The sequence below is a fragment of the Lithobates pipiens genome, unplaced genomic scaffold, assembly GCF_037356315.1.
Source record: "Lithobates pipiens isolate NorthernLeopardFrog02 unplaced genomic scaffold, aLitPip1_a1.2 Scaffold_18, whole genome shotgun sequence".
Taxonomy (NCBI): Eukaryota; Metazoa; Chordata; class Amphibia; order Anura; family Ranidae; genus Lithobates; species Lithobates pipiens.
This window is the reverse complement of record NW_027507758.1, coordinates 240,249,344-240,270,686: the sequence shown is the minus strand read 5'-3', so window position 1 is coordinate 240,270,686 and position 21,343 is coordinate 240,249,344. Positions and strand designations below refer to the sequence as shown.

Genomic DNA, 21,343 nt, shown 5'->3' with positions numbered 1-21,343 from the left:
TGATTTCAAGCAGTATTAAAGCCAAAACCAAAAATGTATTATATTGCAGCTTAACGATTCTAATGCCCTGTACACGGAAAAGGTCAGATCGGATTATATTGTCAGAAAAATCGATCGTGTGTGGGCTCTATCGGACTTTTTCTGTAAGAAATTCCAATGGAAAAAATTTGAGAGCATGATCTAAAGTTTTCCGACAAAAAAATCAAATCAAAACCAGAAGCTATTGGCTACTAGCCTCTACGTAGTCCCGTCGTACGCAATGAACATCACCACGTTCCGAACAATCAGATTTGCCGACAACTTCGTCTGACCATGTGTATGCAACACCAGTTTTGGACAAAATCCGTTGGAAAAAATACGACGGATTTTGTGGTCGGATTGTCCGACCGTGTGTACAAGGCATTAGATGTTTTTTAGGTTTCTTCCGTTATATTCACCTAGTGGTCCAGCCAATATGCCTGTTATTTTTCAACCTCTTTAGCAGAGCAAGCTGTCCAGCAAAGTGACAGTTAGAGGGTTGAGACAACCCATTTAACACTGAAAGGGGTGCTTATGATGGTTAGCTTTTATTCATTTATGTAAAACCTTTATCCAATTCCATCCAGAGTGGCGACGCCAAGTGTATTCCTGGCAGCATCACCAGGTTAGAAAAAAGCAATAAAAGCCTCTAAAAAAACAAATGCAGCTACCACATTAAATGATTGGTAAACTGCAACATATAAAACATTTTCTTTTGGATTTAATATTGTTGTTATGAAAATACTTAACGTTTATGCAGAATGTAATTTAATTAACAGATTTGTCAATGAACCCATCATAAAATGTGTTGCAGCACAAATGTCCCCCTAAGGATTAATTTACATTAGCTGCAATCTCTAGTTTAGTGTGGTTAAATTGAATTTCTAAGACTGTAATCAATTGGTGGATCTTGGCCCAGCTTACAGGAAGGAACTACCTTACTTTTCTTTTGTGTCAAATGTTATCTTTACAAACATAACCCTTCGGATAAGTATTCACGCAACAACAGTTTTTTTGGCCTTTGAGTTTTGACTCTTTATGTAATTAGGCACCTGCAAGCAGATCAGCATGAGTTCAAGTTTACTAAAACAGCTAATTAGTTCAATAACAAAGCAAATATGTTAAAAATGAGCTTGAATTTGTATGAAGAACTGCATATAAATGTAATCCAGAACCAGCATCATCAAAATTAGCATGTTGTTTTGTCATTCATTTTGAATGGCACTCCAATGCACTATGGCAATGCACATACATTGTGGTGTGCTGCAGCGAGATGCTTTAGAGCAGTGGTCTCCAAACTGTGGCCTGGGGGCTAGATGTGACCCTTTGCTTGCCTTTATTTGGCCCTTGGGGCACTATTCCACCAACTGACACCATCAATGGGGCACTATTCTTCTCATTGAAATAAACAATGGGGCACTATTCCTCCCATTAAAACTAATAATGGGGCACTAATGCTGAGCCATTTTCAACTCCCACTGGAGTCCAGCCCCCCTAAAGGCTGAAGGACAGAAAACTGGCCCTTTGCTTAGAAACTTTGGAGACCCTGCTTTAGAGAAAATGCCACTTGGCCGTCGTGTTTGTCCATTCTTGAGTGTTGGCAGCCCAGTCAAATGAAAGGGGCTGTATAATTAATGCAATGCATGTTAATGCATGACACAACTGTTAATTCTACATATTAACATGTGTTAACATGTGTTGTGTTAAGAGAAAGCCCCTTGATCAAGCTAAACCCTCCTATCTGATGGATAGCAAGCATCTAATACAAATGATAGGTAATTACCCATAGAGGATGAAATGATTATGTCACAGCGGACATATACAAACATAAATCTGAGGGACTGCTGTGCAATGGAGGTATTAGAACTTGCTATGGAATGTCCTCATTTCTGCATAACGGCAAATATTACAGACAAAAAAGAGGCTTGGCCATGGGAGCTAAATTCACTCCCAGTGTGGCAAACATCTCAATAAATTTCATGTGACAGTATGTATGTCACATACATGTTGGAATGTCCCTGTGGCAGCCAATATTTTGCAGGACAACCAGAAAAGAAGTACACGTATAGGGGAGCACAAGTTTCTGCTAACGGTGTTTCGAATAATTTCAGAGTGCACCATAACTGTGACCCCAAATTTTTTAATTTTGATGGTGATCGAGGGGGATCAACACTGGTAGGGGACAGACATGAATATTGCAGTTTCAAAAATAAAATTAAATTAATCTATGAATTAGACTCCCTGGACCCGAAAAGGTTAAACATAGATATACACCTGAACTGTTACAAATCTAATTATTGTTCCCGCTGTACCTGGATTTTTAATTATATAAATTTATTTTTATGGTTTTGTAATAAGCAGATTAATATTTACAGTTTGAGCCATGACCACTACAGGTTATTACATTTTATTTTAATTTACTTCACTATATTATAACACCTTACCTATTCAGTTATTTTTAGCCATATGGGTTACATGTTATGGTAATAATGTCCGTACCATAACAAACATCAATGATTGCTGACATAAACAGGGGTTTTATTCATACTTAGCTTTACAATAATTGTCTGGGAGATAGGTGAGTTACAATATGGCTAACTTGGGCATACTGGGCAGACTTTATGGCTTATAGCAACTGTGGGAGGCTAGGGAGTTCCAAGATGGCCAATCTGGGTGTACTGGGCAGTCTTTGCTGGTTAATATATAAGCAACAATGATGGCTGGAAGTTACTAGCTCTTGATGATGTGATTTCCTATTAAGAAATGCGTTGGTGGGTACTTCCAGTTTGACATCACTTCTGGCACTGAAAATGCATGGTGGCCATCTTTTAGTATTGGGATTTTATGCTTTTTAAGGCAAATACAATTGCTGACTCTGTAAGTGTATTTCTTTTATCTTTTTAAATAAACAAACATTACTATTCACTATTTGGGCTACATTTTTTCTTCCTGATGTGGTATACAGAGAATCCTTCCCTGGTATAAGTCAGATACATTGTTTAATTTGGAACAGAGGGGAGAGCTGTTTGGAGCACCTTGGATACAGTATATTATGCATGCTGGGTTTGACTCTCTTGTTAACGCAAGGAGTCAACACTCTTTGGTGAGTTTGGTGTGTGTCTGTGTCTTGGCCCTCTGGAGAGAGCGCACAGTGGAACGCTGTTTGTGTTTTTGTTTTGGTGTTTGGAGCACTTCAGCAAAGGAGCATGACTGTCACTTCAATCACATATTGATTACATTGTTTTACAGCAAATGTGATTATATTTGGACATTTACTTTTATCAAAATTATGTTTGCACATAATATGCTTTATGGTTTATGATTGCACATGATTTATGATTACACACGTTGTTTATGTGTATGAAGCATAGGTAGCGCTGGTACCTATAAGGTAGGTGGGGTCTTTTTTTAGTTACGGTTATGTTAAAGCAGCCCATTCATCCAGAATGGACTACTGAAGCACAGTAAAGAAAGAAAGAAAAAATTGACCTGCTACTTTTTAATGCACAAGCACGTGTGTTGGGATGCATTGCAGCATAGGTGTGTTACACTTTACTGTACTTGGGTGCACTTCATTTCTGGCAATTCCCCCCTAATGCATTTGTACATTGGGTTTTCACTCTAAATGACTGGCCCCATGATGCACTGCACAAAACTGTGCTCAAAGCATTAGGGTGAAGCCAACCTAAATGCTTGCAAATAGCTGCTTAACTTTGCTTCATTGCTCTTGTACAGGTTCAGTTGAAGATAATGTACTAGATACAGAAGCATAAGTTCCATCTTGTAATATTCCCCTTTCCATATTATCAGTGGTAATGGATGGCTGCTTATCATAACTGTGTCCAAATTTCCATAATGATAACAATGGGTTAGTATTTACTTTAAAGACCCGACACTGTATCAACCCAATAGAGCATTATGTTCCTGTGTCGAAATAAGCTGTGAGGTTGATTTACTTAAGGCAAATACACTGCTCACTCTGCAAGATAACTTTCACTAGATTGTGGTGATATTGCACTTTGCAAAGAATACCCAATCACTTTCCAGTAAAACAAAGAGATAACAGAGCTTCACCTCATTTACTAAGTTCTGGGGAAAATTCCCACACAAAGTAAAACTTCCTTTACAAAGTGAACAGCCTATTTGTCTTTTTAGAAAATCAACCCCAGTATATCCAGATTGTGAAAAGATTAGATCCACTGTTGTGCTTTTACTGCTATATGGGGGCCTGTTAGAGAGAGTTCCTCTGACCTTCTGACATGTTAAACATTTTACCTAGACAAGAAAATCTGCAGCAACAACACAGACAGAAAAGACAGAAATAAAAAGGCTTTATTTTTAGTAGAATAAGGGGAAGCGGTCCCCGTTACAGATTTTCCCTCACTTCCTGTTCAGTGAAACTATTGTCACTGATACAGAAAGTGAGGAAGATCTCTCTAAAGGGAGCAAGTTGACCTCGCCCAGAGTTATGCTTTAGAGCAGTGATGGCGAACCTTGGCACCCCAGATGTTTTGGAACTATATTTCCCATGATGCTCAACTACACTACAGAGTGTGTGAGCATCATGGGAAATGTAGTTCCAAAACATCTGGGGTGTCAAGGTTCGCCATCACTGCTTTAGAGCATCCGTTTATATATTTGGTATACATGTAGGGTTCTCCCTGAAAGTTTTATTTTCTTCAGTTGCGTTCTCATGAGAAAAACATTATTTTTAAGTGCAAACGCAGCTATGACCTTGTTAGGCATAGAACTGTATGGTTTCAGGCAACTGACATGTAATCTACTCTTATGTCTTATAGTGTCCCCTGCTTCTCCTTTCCTTGCATCTCCTCCCTCCTCCTCCCTGTGGCCAGCTTAGCATCTCCTTTCGGCCAATCGGGAAACGGGTCTCAGATGGGTCTCTGGGAGGAGAGTTAGTGTTACAATAGGGAATATTCATTCGCTAATGTCACACAACTGGGTGGGCTCGGAGCAGTGCTCTGCGTCCCGAGCCCACCCTATTTTGAAGCCTATTAGAGTCTCTGGCTCTCATCACATGCTCAAAAAAAGTCCCCCATTGGAATCCATGCATCTACCTCCCTGCATGTAGATTAGGGGCTGGACGCATGGATAGCAGGGGCAATGCCTGTGCGCCTCTTATGGATGGGCCGCCACTGGAGCAAGAGTCTTTATGATCTTACAATAAGCTTCCAATCACCATTGTGTGTGCGCTTTCTCTCTGTATACAGCTTTTTTACATTTTTTTATAGTATAATATACAACAGACCGCTTCTGACTTTAAGAAAAGGAAACCCAGATAGCTGTAAAAAACAAGACAGGGGTTCTAAGCCTTCCTCATCCTATCCAAAACTTCTGTTTTAGCTTGACCTATATCATAAAAATATCAAATGTTTAGGGAGCTATACGTGTATTGTTTCTTCCATATTTACCCTTCCCCTGTTTTTAAAGTTCTCACATTAACCACTTAAGGACTGGAAGGATTTACCCCCTTAATGACAGCCATTTTTTGTGATTCAGCACTGCGTAACTTTAACTGAAAATATCGCGAACGTGCGACACTGTACCCAAACAAAGCTGATGTACATTTTTTCCCCATAAATAGAGCTTTCTTTTGGTGTTAATTGATCACCTCTGCATTTTTTATTTTTTGCGCTATAAAACAAAAACAGGCAGACAATTTTGAAAAAATATAATTTTTTTTAGTTTTTGCTATAATAAATATAAAAAAACAATAATTCCTCATCAGTTTAGGCCAATATGTATTCTTCTACATATTTTTGTTAAAAAAAAAAAACACACACAATAAGCATTAAGTTATAACAATAAGTTATAGCATCTACAAAATAGGGGATAGAGTTATGGCATTTTTATTATTCTCTTTTTTTTTTTTTTTTTTACTAGTAATGTCGGTGATCAGTGATTTTTAGCAGGACTGCAACATTGCAGCAGGCCAATCAGACACCAGTGACATTTATACAGTGATCAGTGCTATAAAAATGCACTGATTACTGTGTAAATGACACTGGCAGGGAAACGGTTAACACTAGGGTTGATCAAGGGGTTAAATGTGTTCCCTGGGAGGTGTTTCTAACTGTGGGGTGAGGGGACTGACTGGGAGTACAGAGAGATCACTGTTCCTAATCACTAGTACTTCCCTGTCAGAACGGGGATCTGTTTGTTTACATTGACAGATCCCCATTCTGGCTCTCTTTGGAGCGATCACAGATTGGCGGCGGATCAGCTCCCCCACTGTGCAGTGGGCGTGCTCTCCTAGTATAGCTATTAAAAGGACCGACGTACATCTACGAGCAATTCGCGGGAACGAGCCAACCTGCCACAGTATAATGACAGCGGCTGGTCAGCAAGTGGTTAAACAAATTGGATTTCTAAATATTCACGAGGCTATGAATTCACAGGTTATCATGAGAAATGGGACTGCGGAAAATTCCTAGCATGCAGCCTAGAACCCATAATTACTCAAAATGGTCACATTTAGTATAACTTTAAATTTGTCAAACCTACTTAGTAAGTTTGCTTCAATTATACTTTTATGTCACAAATGATCAACAATAAATAATAATAATAATCTTAATAAAACTAATATTATATAAGAATGAATTACTTTGTGGATGAATTACTTTTATCAATTAAATTATAATTATATTAATGTTATATAAATAGTATGTTTTTTGTTTTTTTGTTTTTACATGTAGCTTATATTTAATAAGTAGCACTGGTGTTAATGGTACAGTGCAAGAAGGTGTTTGTCTAGGCATTTCATTGCAAAAAATAATGACTATCTGACTACTACATAGGAGTCAAGAAAAATTCTGCAGCGAGCACTGACGCTTGACCTGTCTTCATGGCTGAATAGGCAATGAAATGTCTACAGCCACCTGCGGGGATACAGCTCGCTATTAAATAATATTACAACAGTTCTGCTTACAGACTCTTGATTAAGAAAAATAATCTTTAGAGTCCACATTAATATTATAATACATGTCTAACTTTATCTGCTGACAAATAAAAAAAAGTGCTTTCTTCAGCTAATGAAGAATGAATTTACAATATATGTTGATGGTCAAAGTAATCTCTAAGAATGTCTCCAAGAAGAAGCTAGGTGACATGACCACTTCTTGTACTTTTGATAATTAAAAAAATGACTTTGAAAGTTTTTAATGTTTAAAATAGTTGAAAGTACAGGAAATAGTAAGGTGGGCTTATAGGGTTGAGGATATTAAGCAGTGACTCCAGAACTGAATCTCAAGTGCCCTGGCTTATATCTTGCAATGGGGATTTGGTATGTGAAGATAAGCCCCTTTTTGCAGCATCTTTTTGTGTGGTGTGCCTGCTACCAAATGCATTTGACTGCATGTTGGCAAGTTACATGCTATTCAGTATGTGCAAAAAAAACTTTTTCTACAGCTTTACTGTCTCGTCTCAGATTTTACATGCATAAATGAAATCAACATGCGCAACAACAGATTTATTAAAATGACCTTTCTCCATAAATGTCACATACAGTCATTTTCCCCATTTACTAAAAAATGCCTTTCCTTTCCAGTTTGCTCCCATGTTTATCTATCTATAACTACAAAAGAAGATTCAATTTTATTTTCTCTGCCCACTGCAACCAACTTTAGCTCTCATTGCAGATTTCCCATAGTCTTCATCCCCCCTGCACCTGTAACTGGTTCACTTCCTCTCTCACAGAACTATGCACAAATCTGAAGATCAAATTGAATTCAGCTCATTGTGTGAGTTATGGCATCCTTGGCATACCTTTTGTGAATATGTAAGTTGGAGGTCCTATTACATAAAGATATCTGTTATATCAGATTTGGAATGCTGAGCTCATTAGCAGGTTTACAAAGGTTCCCAGTGAAATATGTTGAAATCTAGCAGGGGGTCATGATATGTTTCCCCCTTTGCCTATAATTTTGCAAAAATATAGGAGTTACACTGCCATGACCTGCCTTTTTTTTTCATTAATTTTTATTGAAGAAATATATTTTAACAACATACATCAAAAGGATAACAAATGATTGAATGATTGGGACCTGAAGGGAGATAGTCTGTGAAAAGTCCAGCAAGGGGAGGACAAATAGACAAAGTCGTGGTATTTGGGTGTCCAACATATACAATACATTATACATAAAACCTGCATGTAAACATGCAACATCAAACGTTGTGTAATAACCAGGACACAAAACAGACCAGACATGTCTCCATCAGGTAGTATGTCAATCAAGATATTGAAAGAAAACAGTAAAGAACGGTTGGGTGAACAGAGAACTTTGTGGGATTAACAGAGTGAATAAAATAAGGTAAAATAAAATAAAATAGAATAAAGTAAAATAAAATAACATAAAATAAAATAAGATAGGACAAAATAGACATTGGGTTGGGTTGTCAGTATCATAAATAGGTTTTCCAGGCACGGAACAATTGTATATATTTGTTTGTATATATTTGTTTATATATGGGAGGGAGTAGAGTTAGTGTTAGTGTTTGTTAACCCATAGGTTCCATAGTTTCCACCTACTGCCTTTTTTAATATTTGTACAACTGATATAGGTAGAAGAAGGAATCTGAAATAACATTTATAAAAAAAAAAACTTACAGTATATAGCTGAAAGTGGAATTTTTTTTACTTTTTTTTCTAAATAAAGCTAAAAATGAATTGTGATAGTGATGGTGTTACCCAAATACCCAAATGTGTAAATTTTTTATTCAGCATAGTATCTTCATAAAGTGCTTGACTAAATTTAGATGAGCATTTGTGGCATATAAATCCTTGCTAGATCCTAAAATGGAGTTCATATTAATTAACTAGATCAATGACTGTTCTGGTAAAGAACTGAAAAGGAGTTGCTCTTTTGGTTTTAATGCATCCTCATGACATGATAAAGAAAGGGGAGCAACAGCCCTAGGTGATGCAGTTACAATGGGCCTCACTAGCACTGAAACAGTATATACAGTCTGCAAATGAATGTTTGACAATGCCACAATATTTGTAAAGTGGAATGTTCATCTAACCTGTTTCTTTTGCTTATTTGTTATGAGGATGCACCATTTAAATGTTTTTTCCTTGAAACTGCATTACAATAATACCTCATATTTTCTACTTCATTGCTTCTATTATCCATACTAAACTATTTACCTCTGAAAAGAAAATGTTTTAGCCATTGTCCTATTGTACTTTTAATGTTGATATAATTTATGCCACAAAAATGCACAACTCATTTACAAACAATAAATCGGCAGATTCCATCATTCAAACCAATTAATGACCAAACATATATTATTTAATGTTTTTGTTTCTTTATCGTTATTCAGTAAGATCTTCCTTAGATTTGGCTATATATAATCTTGAAAGACCTGGCTGTTTGGCACTTCTAAATCCAAATCAAATGAGAAAATATGTTTTTCTCGGCTGTTCAGTATCTGATTGTTGCCATTTAGGTAACTGGAGACACATCAGAAACCAGGGTAATTATCTATAGAATAGTACATACTGCCATTTTAAATTTTACCTATCAGCCTATAGCCGGTGAAGCAGGTATCCGACACTCCAAGAAGTGTTGGATGTGAAGACTCTCCTAGAGGCTGTAGCTCTTCAGCAAAGTGATCATTTGAGTCACTACCCACCGTCTTAAGGGGTCTTTTTTTTTTTTTTTTTAGAAAAAAAATAAATTCTTGCTGACAGCATCACTTTAAAATGAAGTCAAGTTTTTTAAAGTTAGTCCTCTGTATTAGAAAAAGCATTATACTCACCTCCCTGGTGGCCAGCTTCTCCTACCTCCCCTCTGTTTTAGCTCTGCAGTCTCCATCAATCTCTTTACATTCTAAATTTTGAATCTGTATCCCTAATCCTACATCACTACAGGGTTTATTTACTAAAGGCAAATCCACTTTGCACTGCAAAAATTTGCTTGCACATGATTGGATGATAAAATCAGCAGAGCTTCCCCTCATTTCAGATCTTCCCCTCAGATCTACAGCAACTGCACTTCTAAGTGCACTTGCAGTGCAAAGTGGATTTGCCTTTAGTAAATAAACCCCTTTGTGTCCTGTAGGGACATAAGGGACGAAGGAACCACAGCAATCGGCAGGGGATATATGCAGTGGGAACAGAGGGAGGGTATGAGACATGGCCTACTAGAGAGGTAAGTGAAATACTTGTCTATTGCAAGTTTTTTTTGTAAACTTGACAAGCTTGCTTAAGTATAATTTAATTTAGAAAGTTAATGTGACTAAGGAATATTATGGGGTCTGGTTTACTAAGATCAGAGGTTTAGTCAACATAAACTCTAATGATACTAAAAAAAATGACCAAAACGTCCTGATATAAACCACACGTGTAACAGTATCCCCTACAAATTGTGCATCATAATATATCCCCATTACTAAACCTGCATTTTCTTGCCTTCTAAAAAGTGTTGAAAACTTTTTTACTATAAAATAACAATGTGTTTGTTTGAAAATCCACTACCAAGTAATCACCCTTTCATGCATTTACTATTTCACAGTATTACTATGATTATTATTAAAATTTAAAAAAAACAAGACATTCCATGTTGGATATGCACAAAGGGAAACAGCTCTTTTGGGAAGCTATGACTTGTATAAATGCATATGCTGTTGCACAAGTAACTGTTGTATTTTAATATGAGCCAAGAAAGAGCCCTTTAGTATCCATACAGCCTTTAGGGACATTATGTCTGTCACAAATTACTGGATATATATTGCCATCAAGCACTAGAGAAAGAAAGCACAGAACAAAAAAGGGGTTGCCTAGGAAGAATAAAAACATATCTTTATCATTAGAATAACATTATAAAAGAACCTGTGGCTCTGCGTACATCAAGGAAATAAAAGACTAGGGATGCTCCACCAGCCTTGCATAACAAGCCACAGGTTGTATACATGTCCTTTATAGGACCTAATGGTCTGTACCCAGTCTATTACATCTGTAGGGGATTTCAGTAGGACGCCTCCTACTGCAGAATAAAGAGGGGGCAGGGAATGCAAAGCAGGACACTCCAATGTTGAAATATTTGCACTGGAATCTCCAAGAGATGCAATAGTTTACCAGCATAACCAAAGTATTAGTTTTGTGATGCACTGAACCCTAATACCTTGTAAAACTATTATTGTTACTGTTGCTAAATTTAGAAAAATGCACTTGTGTATAATATCTAGCAGATTAATGTATTTTAGAAGAAAACAAGGTTTCTTATATGATGATACAAACCACAACGTCACTCTATAACTTTTGCTAATGGAAGTGCAATTTTACTATACCAAGACACATAAGGGGGTCGATTTGCCAAAGGTAAAAAGGTTGTTCATTCTGTAAGAGAATTTGTATTTGGCAAGAGATGTTTCCTGAGGCCGCGTACACACGGGCGGACTGTTCGCCCAACTTTGTCCGCTGAACAGTGTTTCAGCGGACAGTCCGCTCGTGTGTGGGCTTCAGCGGACAGTTTCAGCGGACAGTCTGACGAACGAAGTTTTTCGGAATTCCCGTAAGACAGTCCGCTGAAACTTGGTTTGAGCGGACAATCCGCTCGTGTGTAGGCTTGTTCGAAAAAACGAAGTTTCGTGCATGCTCAGAAAGGATTTACACGGCGAAGGTTGCATTGCAGTGTATTGGACGTCGTATTTTTCGTCCCGTCGTACGTGCCGTTCACGTCATCGCGCACGCTTTCAGCGGACTGTTCGTTCATCGTGTGTGGTCAAGTCCGTTCATGCAAATTTTGAGCGGACTGTTTGTCGGATTGTTTGACGAACAAAGTTGGGCGAACAGTCCGCCCGTGTGTACGCGGCCTTAGTCTATTGAATGTGTGGAAGCTATGCTGACTTTCTTTCAATAGTTCTTTTTTATTGAATTTTTCAAAAAGAAATAAGAATCATTGGTACAGTCTGTTGTACATTGAAACATATAACCTAAAACGGAGGGTCATATATCATCAGTACAGTGGTAAAGCATGAGTCACACAAGCCTTCAATCAGTGGATATAGGATCAATTCCGGTGATGTGGCAGGGGTATCATCCTCCACTTCCAGACACCCCAAATGGGATCAAACTGTGTCATGGAGTAGAGGGCAGTACTGCCAACCGTCAATATACTCTCTATTAAATAATAATGTATTGATAGCATTGGAACAGGAAAAACAAATAAAGACCATATGACAAGGTAGAAACATATCAATAGCCAGTACAGACATACCCCACTTTTAAGTACACAATGGGGTTTATTTACTAAAGCTAGAAAGTGCAAAATCAGGCTCACTTCTGCATAGAAACCAACGCACTTCCAAGTTTTATTATCAAAGCTTAATTGAACAAACTGGGGTTAACCCCCCTGGTGGTATTCCTCGGGGTGGATGTTTTACACCAAAAGCGGTAACCCCGAGCCAGACTCGGGGCCGCATCGCTGTATGCAGGAGGAGGTTACTTACCTTCTCCCTCGGATCCAGCGATATCCCCCCGCTGTACGAGCGGCTCATCCTCCGCTCGATTCATCACGGAGCCGATCTCCGTTCCCTGCGACGCATGGGGACGGAGATCGGCGCCAAATTCAAAAAGTAAAAACACACAGTATACATACAGTATAATGTAATCTTACAGATTGCATTGCTGTATGTAATAATTTCACATCCCCTTTGTCCCTATTGGTCTGTCCAGTGTCCTGCATGCAGTTTTATATTATAAAAACTGTTCTTTATGCCTGCAAACTGGAGATTGTCCATAGCAACCAAAACTGTCCCTTTACATCAAAAATGGTTTTAGACCAGCTAGAAAACAGCGATAATAAATTAGAATTACTCGCAGAATTGAGGGATAGCGATTTGTGCGGAGATCCGTCATCAAATATTGAAAAGTAATGACAGTGACAATTCTGCAACTGAGCAAATTTCAGTGTTTTTGATTTGATTACATTATTGAATAATTTTTATTATTGTTATATTATTATTTGGTATAATTATTTATAGTTATTTATTATATTATAATTTATGATTTCATTTTTCAAACTTTATCATACCCGGGATGTCTGCTAGACTCTGGTTTGGACAGATTTAAGTGAGTTACTCCTAAGAATTACAGGACTACAATATAAAACGCCAAATTTTCATGCAAAATAATTGTACCGCTTTTAGCACCTAAAATACGAAATAATCATACTGCCAGGGAGGTTAAAAGCTCATTGGTTTCTATGCAGAAGTGAGCCTGATTTTGCACTTTCCAGCTTTAGTAAATAAACCCCATTGTGTACTTAAAAGTGGGGTATGCCTGTACAAACATATACTGGCCTTAAATATGCTCTGCTGACTTCCATCCTCCTTTTAGGTGCAAGCAAATTACTGTTTGCACGTGATTGGGTATTTTTTTTTCTAAAATGAATTTACACCACACTAACTAAACTAAAGGAAAATTCCCTTGCAAAGTGCAAGTTCTCATGTCAAATTAACAACCTATTTTGCTTTAGTAAATCAACCCCAACTAGTATAATTCTAGTAAGACACGCATATTTAGTAGGCAATTTACTAATAGGAAAAGTCTTATCCATGTATTGAAAAAAAAAAGGTTGCACTTTGTGACATGAAGGGTACATTTTTTGTTTATTTTTTTGTCCAGTGTCTTACATCTGCTTATAAACGGCCTCAGAGCTCATACAGCAGTACAAATAATAACATGACCTAAGTAGAAGCCTCTAAAAAAACAAATTACTGGTGGAAGCTAGTCCTGAATGCCTGATGGATGTATATGGAAAGTAATGGGGTTGATTTACTAAACACAAATAGGCTGTTCACTTTGCAAGGGAAGTTGCACTTAGCAAGGGAATTTGCCACAGAGCTTAGTGAATGATCGGAAGCTTTGCTGACTTTCATAATCCAATTATATGCAAGCAAAAATGCTTTCCTTTTTATTTTCCTTCCCCATGATTGGGTATTCTTTGCAGTGAAACTTCACTGCATCCACTAAACTCTGGGGGAAATTCCCTTGCAAAGTGCAACTTTTCTTTCAAAGTGAATAGCCTATCTGATTTAATTAAATCAACCACAATTTACTAATAGGATAAGTCTTATCCATGTATTGAAAAAAAAGGTTGCACTTTGTGACATGAAGGGTACATTTTTTGTTTATTCTTTTGCCCAGTGTCTTACATCCGCTTATAAATGGCCTCAGAGCTCATACCGCAGTACAAATAATAACATGACCTAAGTAGAAGCCTCTAAAAAAACCACATCCACTAAACTCTGGGGGAAATTCCCTTGCAAAGTGCAACTTCTCTTGCAAAGTGAATAGCCTATTTGATTTACGTAAATCAACCACAATATATAGACTGAGAAATTAAATTGATAAGCAATACCATACCACGACCCCCTCCCCCCCCCCCCCCCATGCATTCATTGTATACAGCTGGAAGCTTTTTAAGAATTTTTCAGGAAGTGCATAATAAAAATAAAATTCAATTGTAATGTTTTTTTTTGTTCTTAAGACTTTCTTATTTCTTATTTCCTCAGCACTGCAAAGACAAACGAAAAATGTATTCATATGATTGCAAATTCTAAATTATGTAAACCTTTTTTATTAATCACAGCTAATATGAAAGCAATATTAAATCTAACATCCAAGCAATATGTCTTATATCAAAGCACTTATTGTACAAATGTGGAGCAGTGACTGCCTGAGGACATGGAAAACACAGTGCAGTGCCAGATTAAAGTGACTGACATTGATAAAAATACCAAAGTTGGCTACAGTGATACATTTGCCAGTTGCTGGTGCAACATATCAGGCACAGAATTCACTTTAAGCATATGAAGAATCACCTGATATCTCAGCAGACGCAAGGCTGAGAGGGAAAAGCAGCTGAAAAAGCAGAGCAAATTATGTATTCTCTGTAACACAATAGTTGTGTGCTACATAGAAATAACAGAAACTAACTGAACTCACTGTGTTTTTGTTGGGTAAAATTCCATCATAGCTGCCTCGGCGTGCTTTGTTCCTTGGGTATGGAGAAGACATGGCAGAAATGATCCAAGTTAGGAAAAAAGAGCTTGCTTTACAAACGCATGCCTAAGCAGACTCTGAACAGCTGAGCTCTGGACTAACCATTCATATATACACAGAAAGGAGGAGCTCTCCTCTGGATTGACAGCCAGTGCAACTATGCAGCTGAGAGAAGTGTGATGCACAAAATTTTTTGCATGAACTTTTTTTATGATTTTAAAAGCAATATTAAAATGTATTACTAATAAAAAAATGGATATCATATATAGCATATTATGTTTAAGTTATTATAAAATAAAATCTAACAAGATCTAAATACTTTAGCACAACGTATGATAAACCAAATGTATGAAATTGTATAACATATTATTTAATTATCTAAAAATGATTAAAGCCTGTAAAACAGCCAAAAAAACTGTAAAAATAAAAGCAGCATCTGTCCAAATGTTACCTTACAAAGCATTGGTCAATCAATGTCTATGTTTTTGATTTCTTCTGGTTCTGTTGAATGCTTTTATATAACATTCAGATCATCTAATGCCCCATACACACGGTCAGATTTTCCACCGGAAAATGTATGATCAGATCATGTCGGAAAATCTGACCATGTGTGGACTCCATTGGACTTTTTCAGTCGGATTTTCCGACACACAAAGTTTGAGAGCAGGATCTAAAATTTTCCAACAACAAAATCCGATCACATAAATTTCGATCGTGTGTAGACAATTCCGACGGACAAAGTGCCACACATGCTCAGAATAAACTAAGAGAGGAAAGCTATTGGCTACTGGCCCGTTTATAGTCCTGACGTACGTGTTTGACGTCATCTCGTTCAGAAAGATCAGAAATTCGGACAACTTTGTGCGACCGTGTGTATGGAAGACAAGCTTGGGCCAAAATCTGTCGTAAAAAATCAGACGGATTTTGTGGTCAGAATGTCCGACCATGTGTATGGGGCATTAGACTTATCAAAATGTAATAAATGGTTTTACATTCACAGCAGAATTAATTGTGTTGAAATAAAATATATTTTAATCCTTCATTCTGTCATTAAGGATCAGCAATTGTTCATGTCCCAATAAATGTGTACTATCAAGTTTAGGATGATTGCATTCATCCAGCATATTTTTGTATATTGAATCCTAAAACTCTTAGGCCCCCCTTTCAAATTATGCATTGCCTTATTTGTACAGTACAGGGCAGCCCATTTATTTTGAATAAGCAGGCAGCGCACCTTAACCTATGAAAATAACACATGCACCTTTCCTTTAACACAGAGCCCTGCAATGTATGCCATGTGTATTTCCTGCTACTGTATTGTGCATTGGGGTGTCATTCACAATGAGTAGCACATCAATGCACTGTACTATGGTTTGCCTAGTAAAACAAGTAACTGTAACATAGAAAGCTGATTGGGCCCTTAATGTACACCAAGACTGCTAAAGATGTGAGGAGCTTTACACATTCAACCCATCAATTAATTAATAATGATTAAAAATGAAAACTTGAAAATGAACCTTTACTACTAGAACCAATACCACCAAGTTGTTTTTTTGCTTTGTAAAGCCTTCAGTCTTAGGTCTACGTTTCTGGAGGCAGAAGAATGGGCTTGCTTAAAGCTTAAAGCAATGAGTCCTAATGGTATTCATTCCGGAGTTCTAAGAGAACATTGAGGTATAGTTGTTGGACCAGTAACTGACTTTTATAATTAGTCATCTTCTTACTGAAGTTATATATGACTTGTAGATTGCTAGTATTGTACCTATCTGCAAGAATGGTAGTGTGGCTGAAGCTGGCAACTACAGGCCAGTGAGTTTAATGTCCTGTACACACGGTTGGATTTTGGCCCAAACTTGTCTAGCATACACATGGCCGCACAAAATTGTTGGAAAATCCGATCGCTCTGAACGCGGTGATATAGAACACGTACAACGGGACTATAAACAGGCCAGTAGCCATAATGACGCCATGATCTCAGTCGAATCGGCTCTATCTGCATCGTCTTTGTCGGGTAGACATCAAGAATTTCTGTTGACTAGCCTCAATTTCTGCCTTAGTTGAAATTATTTTTGGTATGGCAGGGAATTTTATTTACAGACCAGAGGGGTACCGATAGGAGCCCATTTTGCTCCCAGTGTGGCCAATTTGTTTATGGCCCACTGGGAGGAAGAGGCTGTTTTTAAACATCGCCCCCCTGAATTAGTTTGCTATCTTAGATTTATAGACGATCTTATTATGATTTGGAATGGTGAAAGATCGTCACTTGAGAGTTTTATTCAATCGTTGGATACCAATGATAAAAATATTTCTCTCACATGGAATATTAATCATGATCTGGAGATCAATAAAGACGTGGATCACTTTAAGTTGTGCAACCATTTCAAACCTACTGATCGCAATGCCTACATCCCCCTGGGGAGTAGCAACATCCCCAGAGGACAATTTATTAGGGTTGCATCACAACTGTAAGATGGAAGAAGATTTTTTTGCTCAATCTGAGATCTTGGTTTCCAGATTCAAACAAAAAGGATACGATAGGTCCATTTTGGATGTAGAATTGGAAAGTCAAACAGATTGATAGAACCACTCTGTCATGGTTATGCAGTGATCTTCCTGTGTTTGCTTACCTCCCCCATGTCTTCAGACTAAGAAGCCAGCCACTTCCACCTGGTGGTTTTTATAACCTCTCCTCTAAGCATGGCTCCACCCCAGGCCCTATCAGGGAGACCTATATTAACCTGTGCACTGCAGGCCATCAGGGCTGATCAACCATTGTGTATTCCTTTGTGTGTTAGCTTCCTGTTTCCTGCCGTGTGCTCTGCTACTGTTTTCCGTTACCGACTTTGGCGTGTCTTGACTATCCTTGTTTGCCTGTGATCCTGACCTTTTGGCGTGTACCTGACTATTCTTGTCTGCTTGTGGCCCCGACCTTGGCTTTGTCCCTCACCATCCCTATCCTCCTGTTGCCTACTGTGGGTGTGAGCTGGGGGACCCTGGGGGTCGCGACCTGGAGCCAGTTGCAGCCAAGTCCATCCTCACCACTCGAGGCTCTGGTGAACACCTGCTGGCTCTTAGACTCCGGGCCCCAGGGAATCCTATGCTCTAACCTCAGTGGGATCTGTCCCCCGTCTGCAGCAGTCAGCCGTAGGGTCCACAATCTTGCGGTGCACTCCTGATCCTTCGGTGTGCACCTGTCACCTCGCCTCAAGGTGACCTGACACACTCTCATTTCTAGCCATACCAGAGAAACCAAAAATGATGACCACAATTTCAGGATGATATTAGAATATAATGCTCCGCACAAAGAATTTGAAAAAATAGTGTCAAAACATTGGTCCATTTTAAAGTAGGATAAAATTTTGGGACCTGTGTTACCTGCTTGCCCACAATTTATTTATAAGAAAGCTCCATGTTTAAGGGATCGTCTTGCTCCTAGTGTTTTAAATCCCCCAATTCCCCCAATAGAATGTTCTCTTTTTTGGGTGGTTTCTTCGCTTATGGATGATGTAAAACCCTGTAAGTACTCCAAAGTGAACATTAAAAAACTGAAAACGTTTTCAGAATCCGCAACCAATAGGGAATATGATATTCGGCAATTAATTACGTGTGACACTATTGGGGTGGTTTACATGTTAGAGTGTGAATGTGGATTGCAATACATAGGGCGGACCTCTACATGTACGTATAGCAGAACACATTGATAATATTAGAAAAGGCTTGAAAACTCACAATGTGTCTCATCATTTCAAACAATTCCACCAACAAAATCCTAAGGGTTTAAAGTTTTGGGGGATTGAGAGGGTGACAAAACACTGGAGAGGGGGTAACTTTATTCGCCAGTTAAGTCGTAGAGAATCCTATTGGATATATGAGACCAATGCATTAATCCCTGGTGGATTGAATGTTGATTTTGATACAAATTGTTTCATTACTGACCGGTGATTTTATTTTATTATGTTTTATTTGTTGGCCGATAATGATGTCACGTTGATTTATGTATATTTTATACATTTTAATATTCTAAACATGATTTTTAATATTATTTTGCGATGCATCTCTTATTTGTAACCTATTATGAGGTTAAATCATACATGTCTGGAGGTACCGACATATATAAAAAAAAATGGGAGAGGGAAATAGGTCCACGAGGTGAGAAACAAGAGGTAGGGAAAATATTGAAATTGGTCCATAGCTCCACGGTTAATATGGGGATGATGGAAACAAATTACAAGTGTTTAGTGAGGTGGTATAGGACACCAGATATTGTGACAAAATATCAAAGTGGGCAATCCGTGGAATGCTGGAGGGGATGTGGGCAAATAAGATCTATGGCTCATGTGTGGTGGAACTGCCCAAAGATCAAAAGATATTGGGAGGACATATCAAGTTATGTAAAAGAGATAACTAATGTCAAGGTTCCCGAAAATCCTTGGGTGTGCATATTCCATGGGACAGATATACACTTAAAAGAATATAAAAAATCTCTGATACCTCAATTACTAAATGCAGCTAAGAGTATGGTCCCGAAAAAATGGAAGGAAGTGAAAGGGCCTATGATAAAACAATGGTTTGAGAAAATAGACAATACATTTAGGATGGAATATTTTAATATCAATGAAGAATGAGGTAGAAAACTCCAGAGAAGATGGGGGAGATGGAAAATCTTTAAGTCAACGAAGAAATATAGTGAGTTACCGGTATATAGGTTGTAGGGAGGAGAGGAGAAGGAGGTTCCCTTTCCCCACTGGTGCTATATATATATATATATATATATATATATATATATAAAAAGGGACGGGTGGGGGAGGGGCGAGATAAGGGGAATGGAGGCACTAAAGTTATTAAGAAATAGGGGAATAGATAACAGGAAATAAGTAAGCTAAGAACGTGTATAAGTGATTGAGATATTACAGGTAATGGGTGAGGAATAAACTAGTACTACCCTCTCTATTTTTTTATATATGTTCTATATGTGATTGCTTGTCTCCTTTTTAGCTTTGTAATGATGAAAATAGGATATAAATAAAGAATAAAAAAAAAATAATCATACGTGTCTTATTTAAAATACGTGAGTTGTATTTTTTAGTGTTTGTGTTGCCATATTTTCTTAATGTTGTTGTATCTTGCCTATGGGGATATTTCTTTGTATGGAGCTGGGCATGGTGTCAACCGACTCACGTCATTGCATTGTGCGGCACTGTGCGTACCAGCGTGATGGGATACGTTGTTACCATGGCCATTTCTCGTATACAGCATCGGGCGGTCATTGGCGTCACTTCAGTGTTTGGGTGGCACATTGTGGCGTTGTCACGTCATGCTGAGTGACATGATAGGACGGACCGTCACAAGGGCAACCGTTCATATTCTATTTAATAGTGGTGTCACGTCATTTCTGTATTCGCTGATGAAGTCCCGCTTCTAGGGACGTAACATACGGATGGGGATCACGTGACGTCACCCGCGGCCACTGTTGATTTTATACAATGCCTGTATGAAGCTTCTACATTGTAAGTGTTCATTTATACATTATATTATTAAATTATTATTATTAATAGAAATAAATTACCACAAGTCTCAGTTCCACTCTCACTCCAATAGAATAATTATATTATCAAAAATCACTGGAATTAGCCCTAGACTATCCATACATACCCGATCTGCACAGGAAGAAACTTACTGGATAGACAACTACTTAGATGAGACTTTTTACAAGAAAATATTTATATTTTTAAGTTCTAAGAAGATATCCCTGTCTCTCTTGTATACAGGACAGTGTTCCAATTTGACTGAGGAGGGTTTTCTCCCTATCCTATTATTGGTAAAAGGACTCAAATCAGAGGCTTCTTCACTTGTCAGAGAGAGTGTATTACTTATATAACAGTGCAATGTAAAAGTGCTCATATTCATTCTATTACATGGATTAAAGCACACAAAAGGGCACATATAGCCAGACATAAATATAATTTCAGACAAGCAACTGCCAGTTGCTAGACACTTTACTGATCACATTCTCATGGTATCTCAGCTTAAAGCATAACTCCACTTTTGTTGAGAAACTAACTAAATGATCTATGTACATTGCAAGGATTGTAACAACCTTTGTTGCTGATTCCTACCCTTTGTTATTCTGAAGAAATCACTGTTTGTTCCTCTGGGCTGAGTGGGTCTAATGGGAGTGGTTTCACAATTATCAGTCAGCTGTGGCAGCTGCAGAGCACTAATGAGGAAAGCTGCTGGGCTTGTATACCTTTAGACGTGTTTCTTTTGGAAATATCTCACCAAAAATGAATTTTTTTGTTG

General features: G+C 37.9%; 1 protein-coding gene across 3 annotated transcripts in view; it reads right to left on the bottom strand.

Annotated features, from left to right (window-relative positions):
* The window catches only part of TAGAP (T cell activation RhoGTPase activating protein), a 195,273-nt gene extending 180,142 nt beyond the window's left edge, over window positions 1-15,131 (bottom strand). For all 3 annotated transcript variants that reach the window (XM_077486722.1, XM_077486721.1, XM_077486723.1), the window contains exon 1: window positions 14,987-15,131. In XM_077486722.1, the coding sequence (XP_077342848.1) occupies window positions 14,987-15,015 (29 nt within the window). In that variant the 5' untranslated portion in view covers window positions 15,016-15,131. The remainder of the gene's footprint in view (window positions 1-14,986) is intronic.
* Window positions 15,132-21,343: the final 6,212 nt, after the last annotated feature.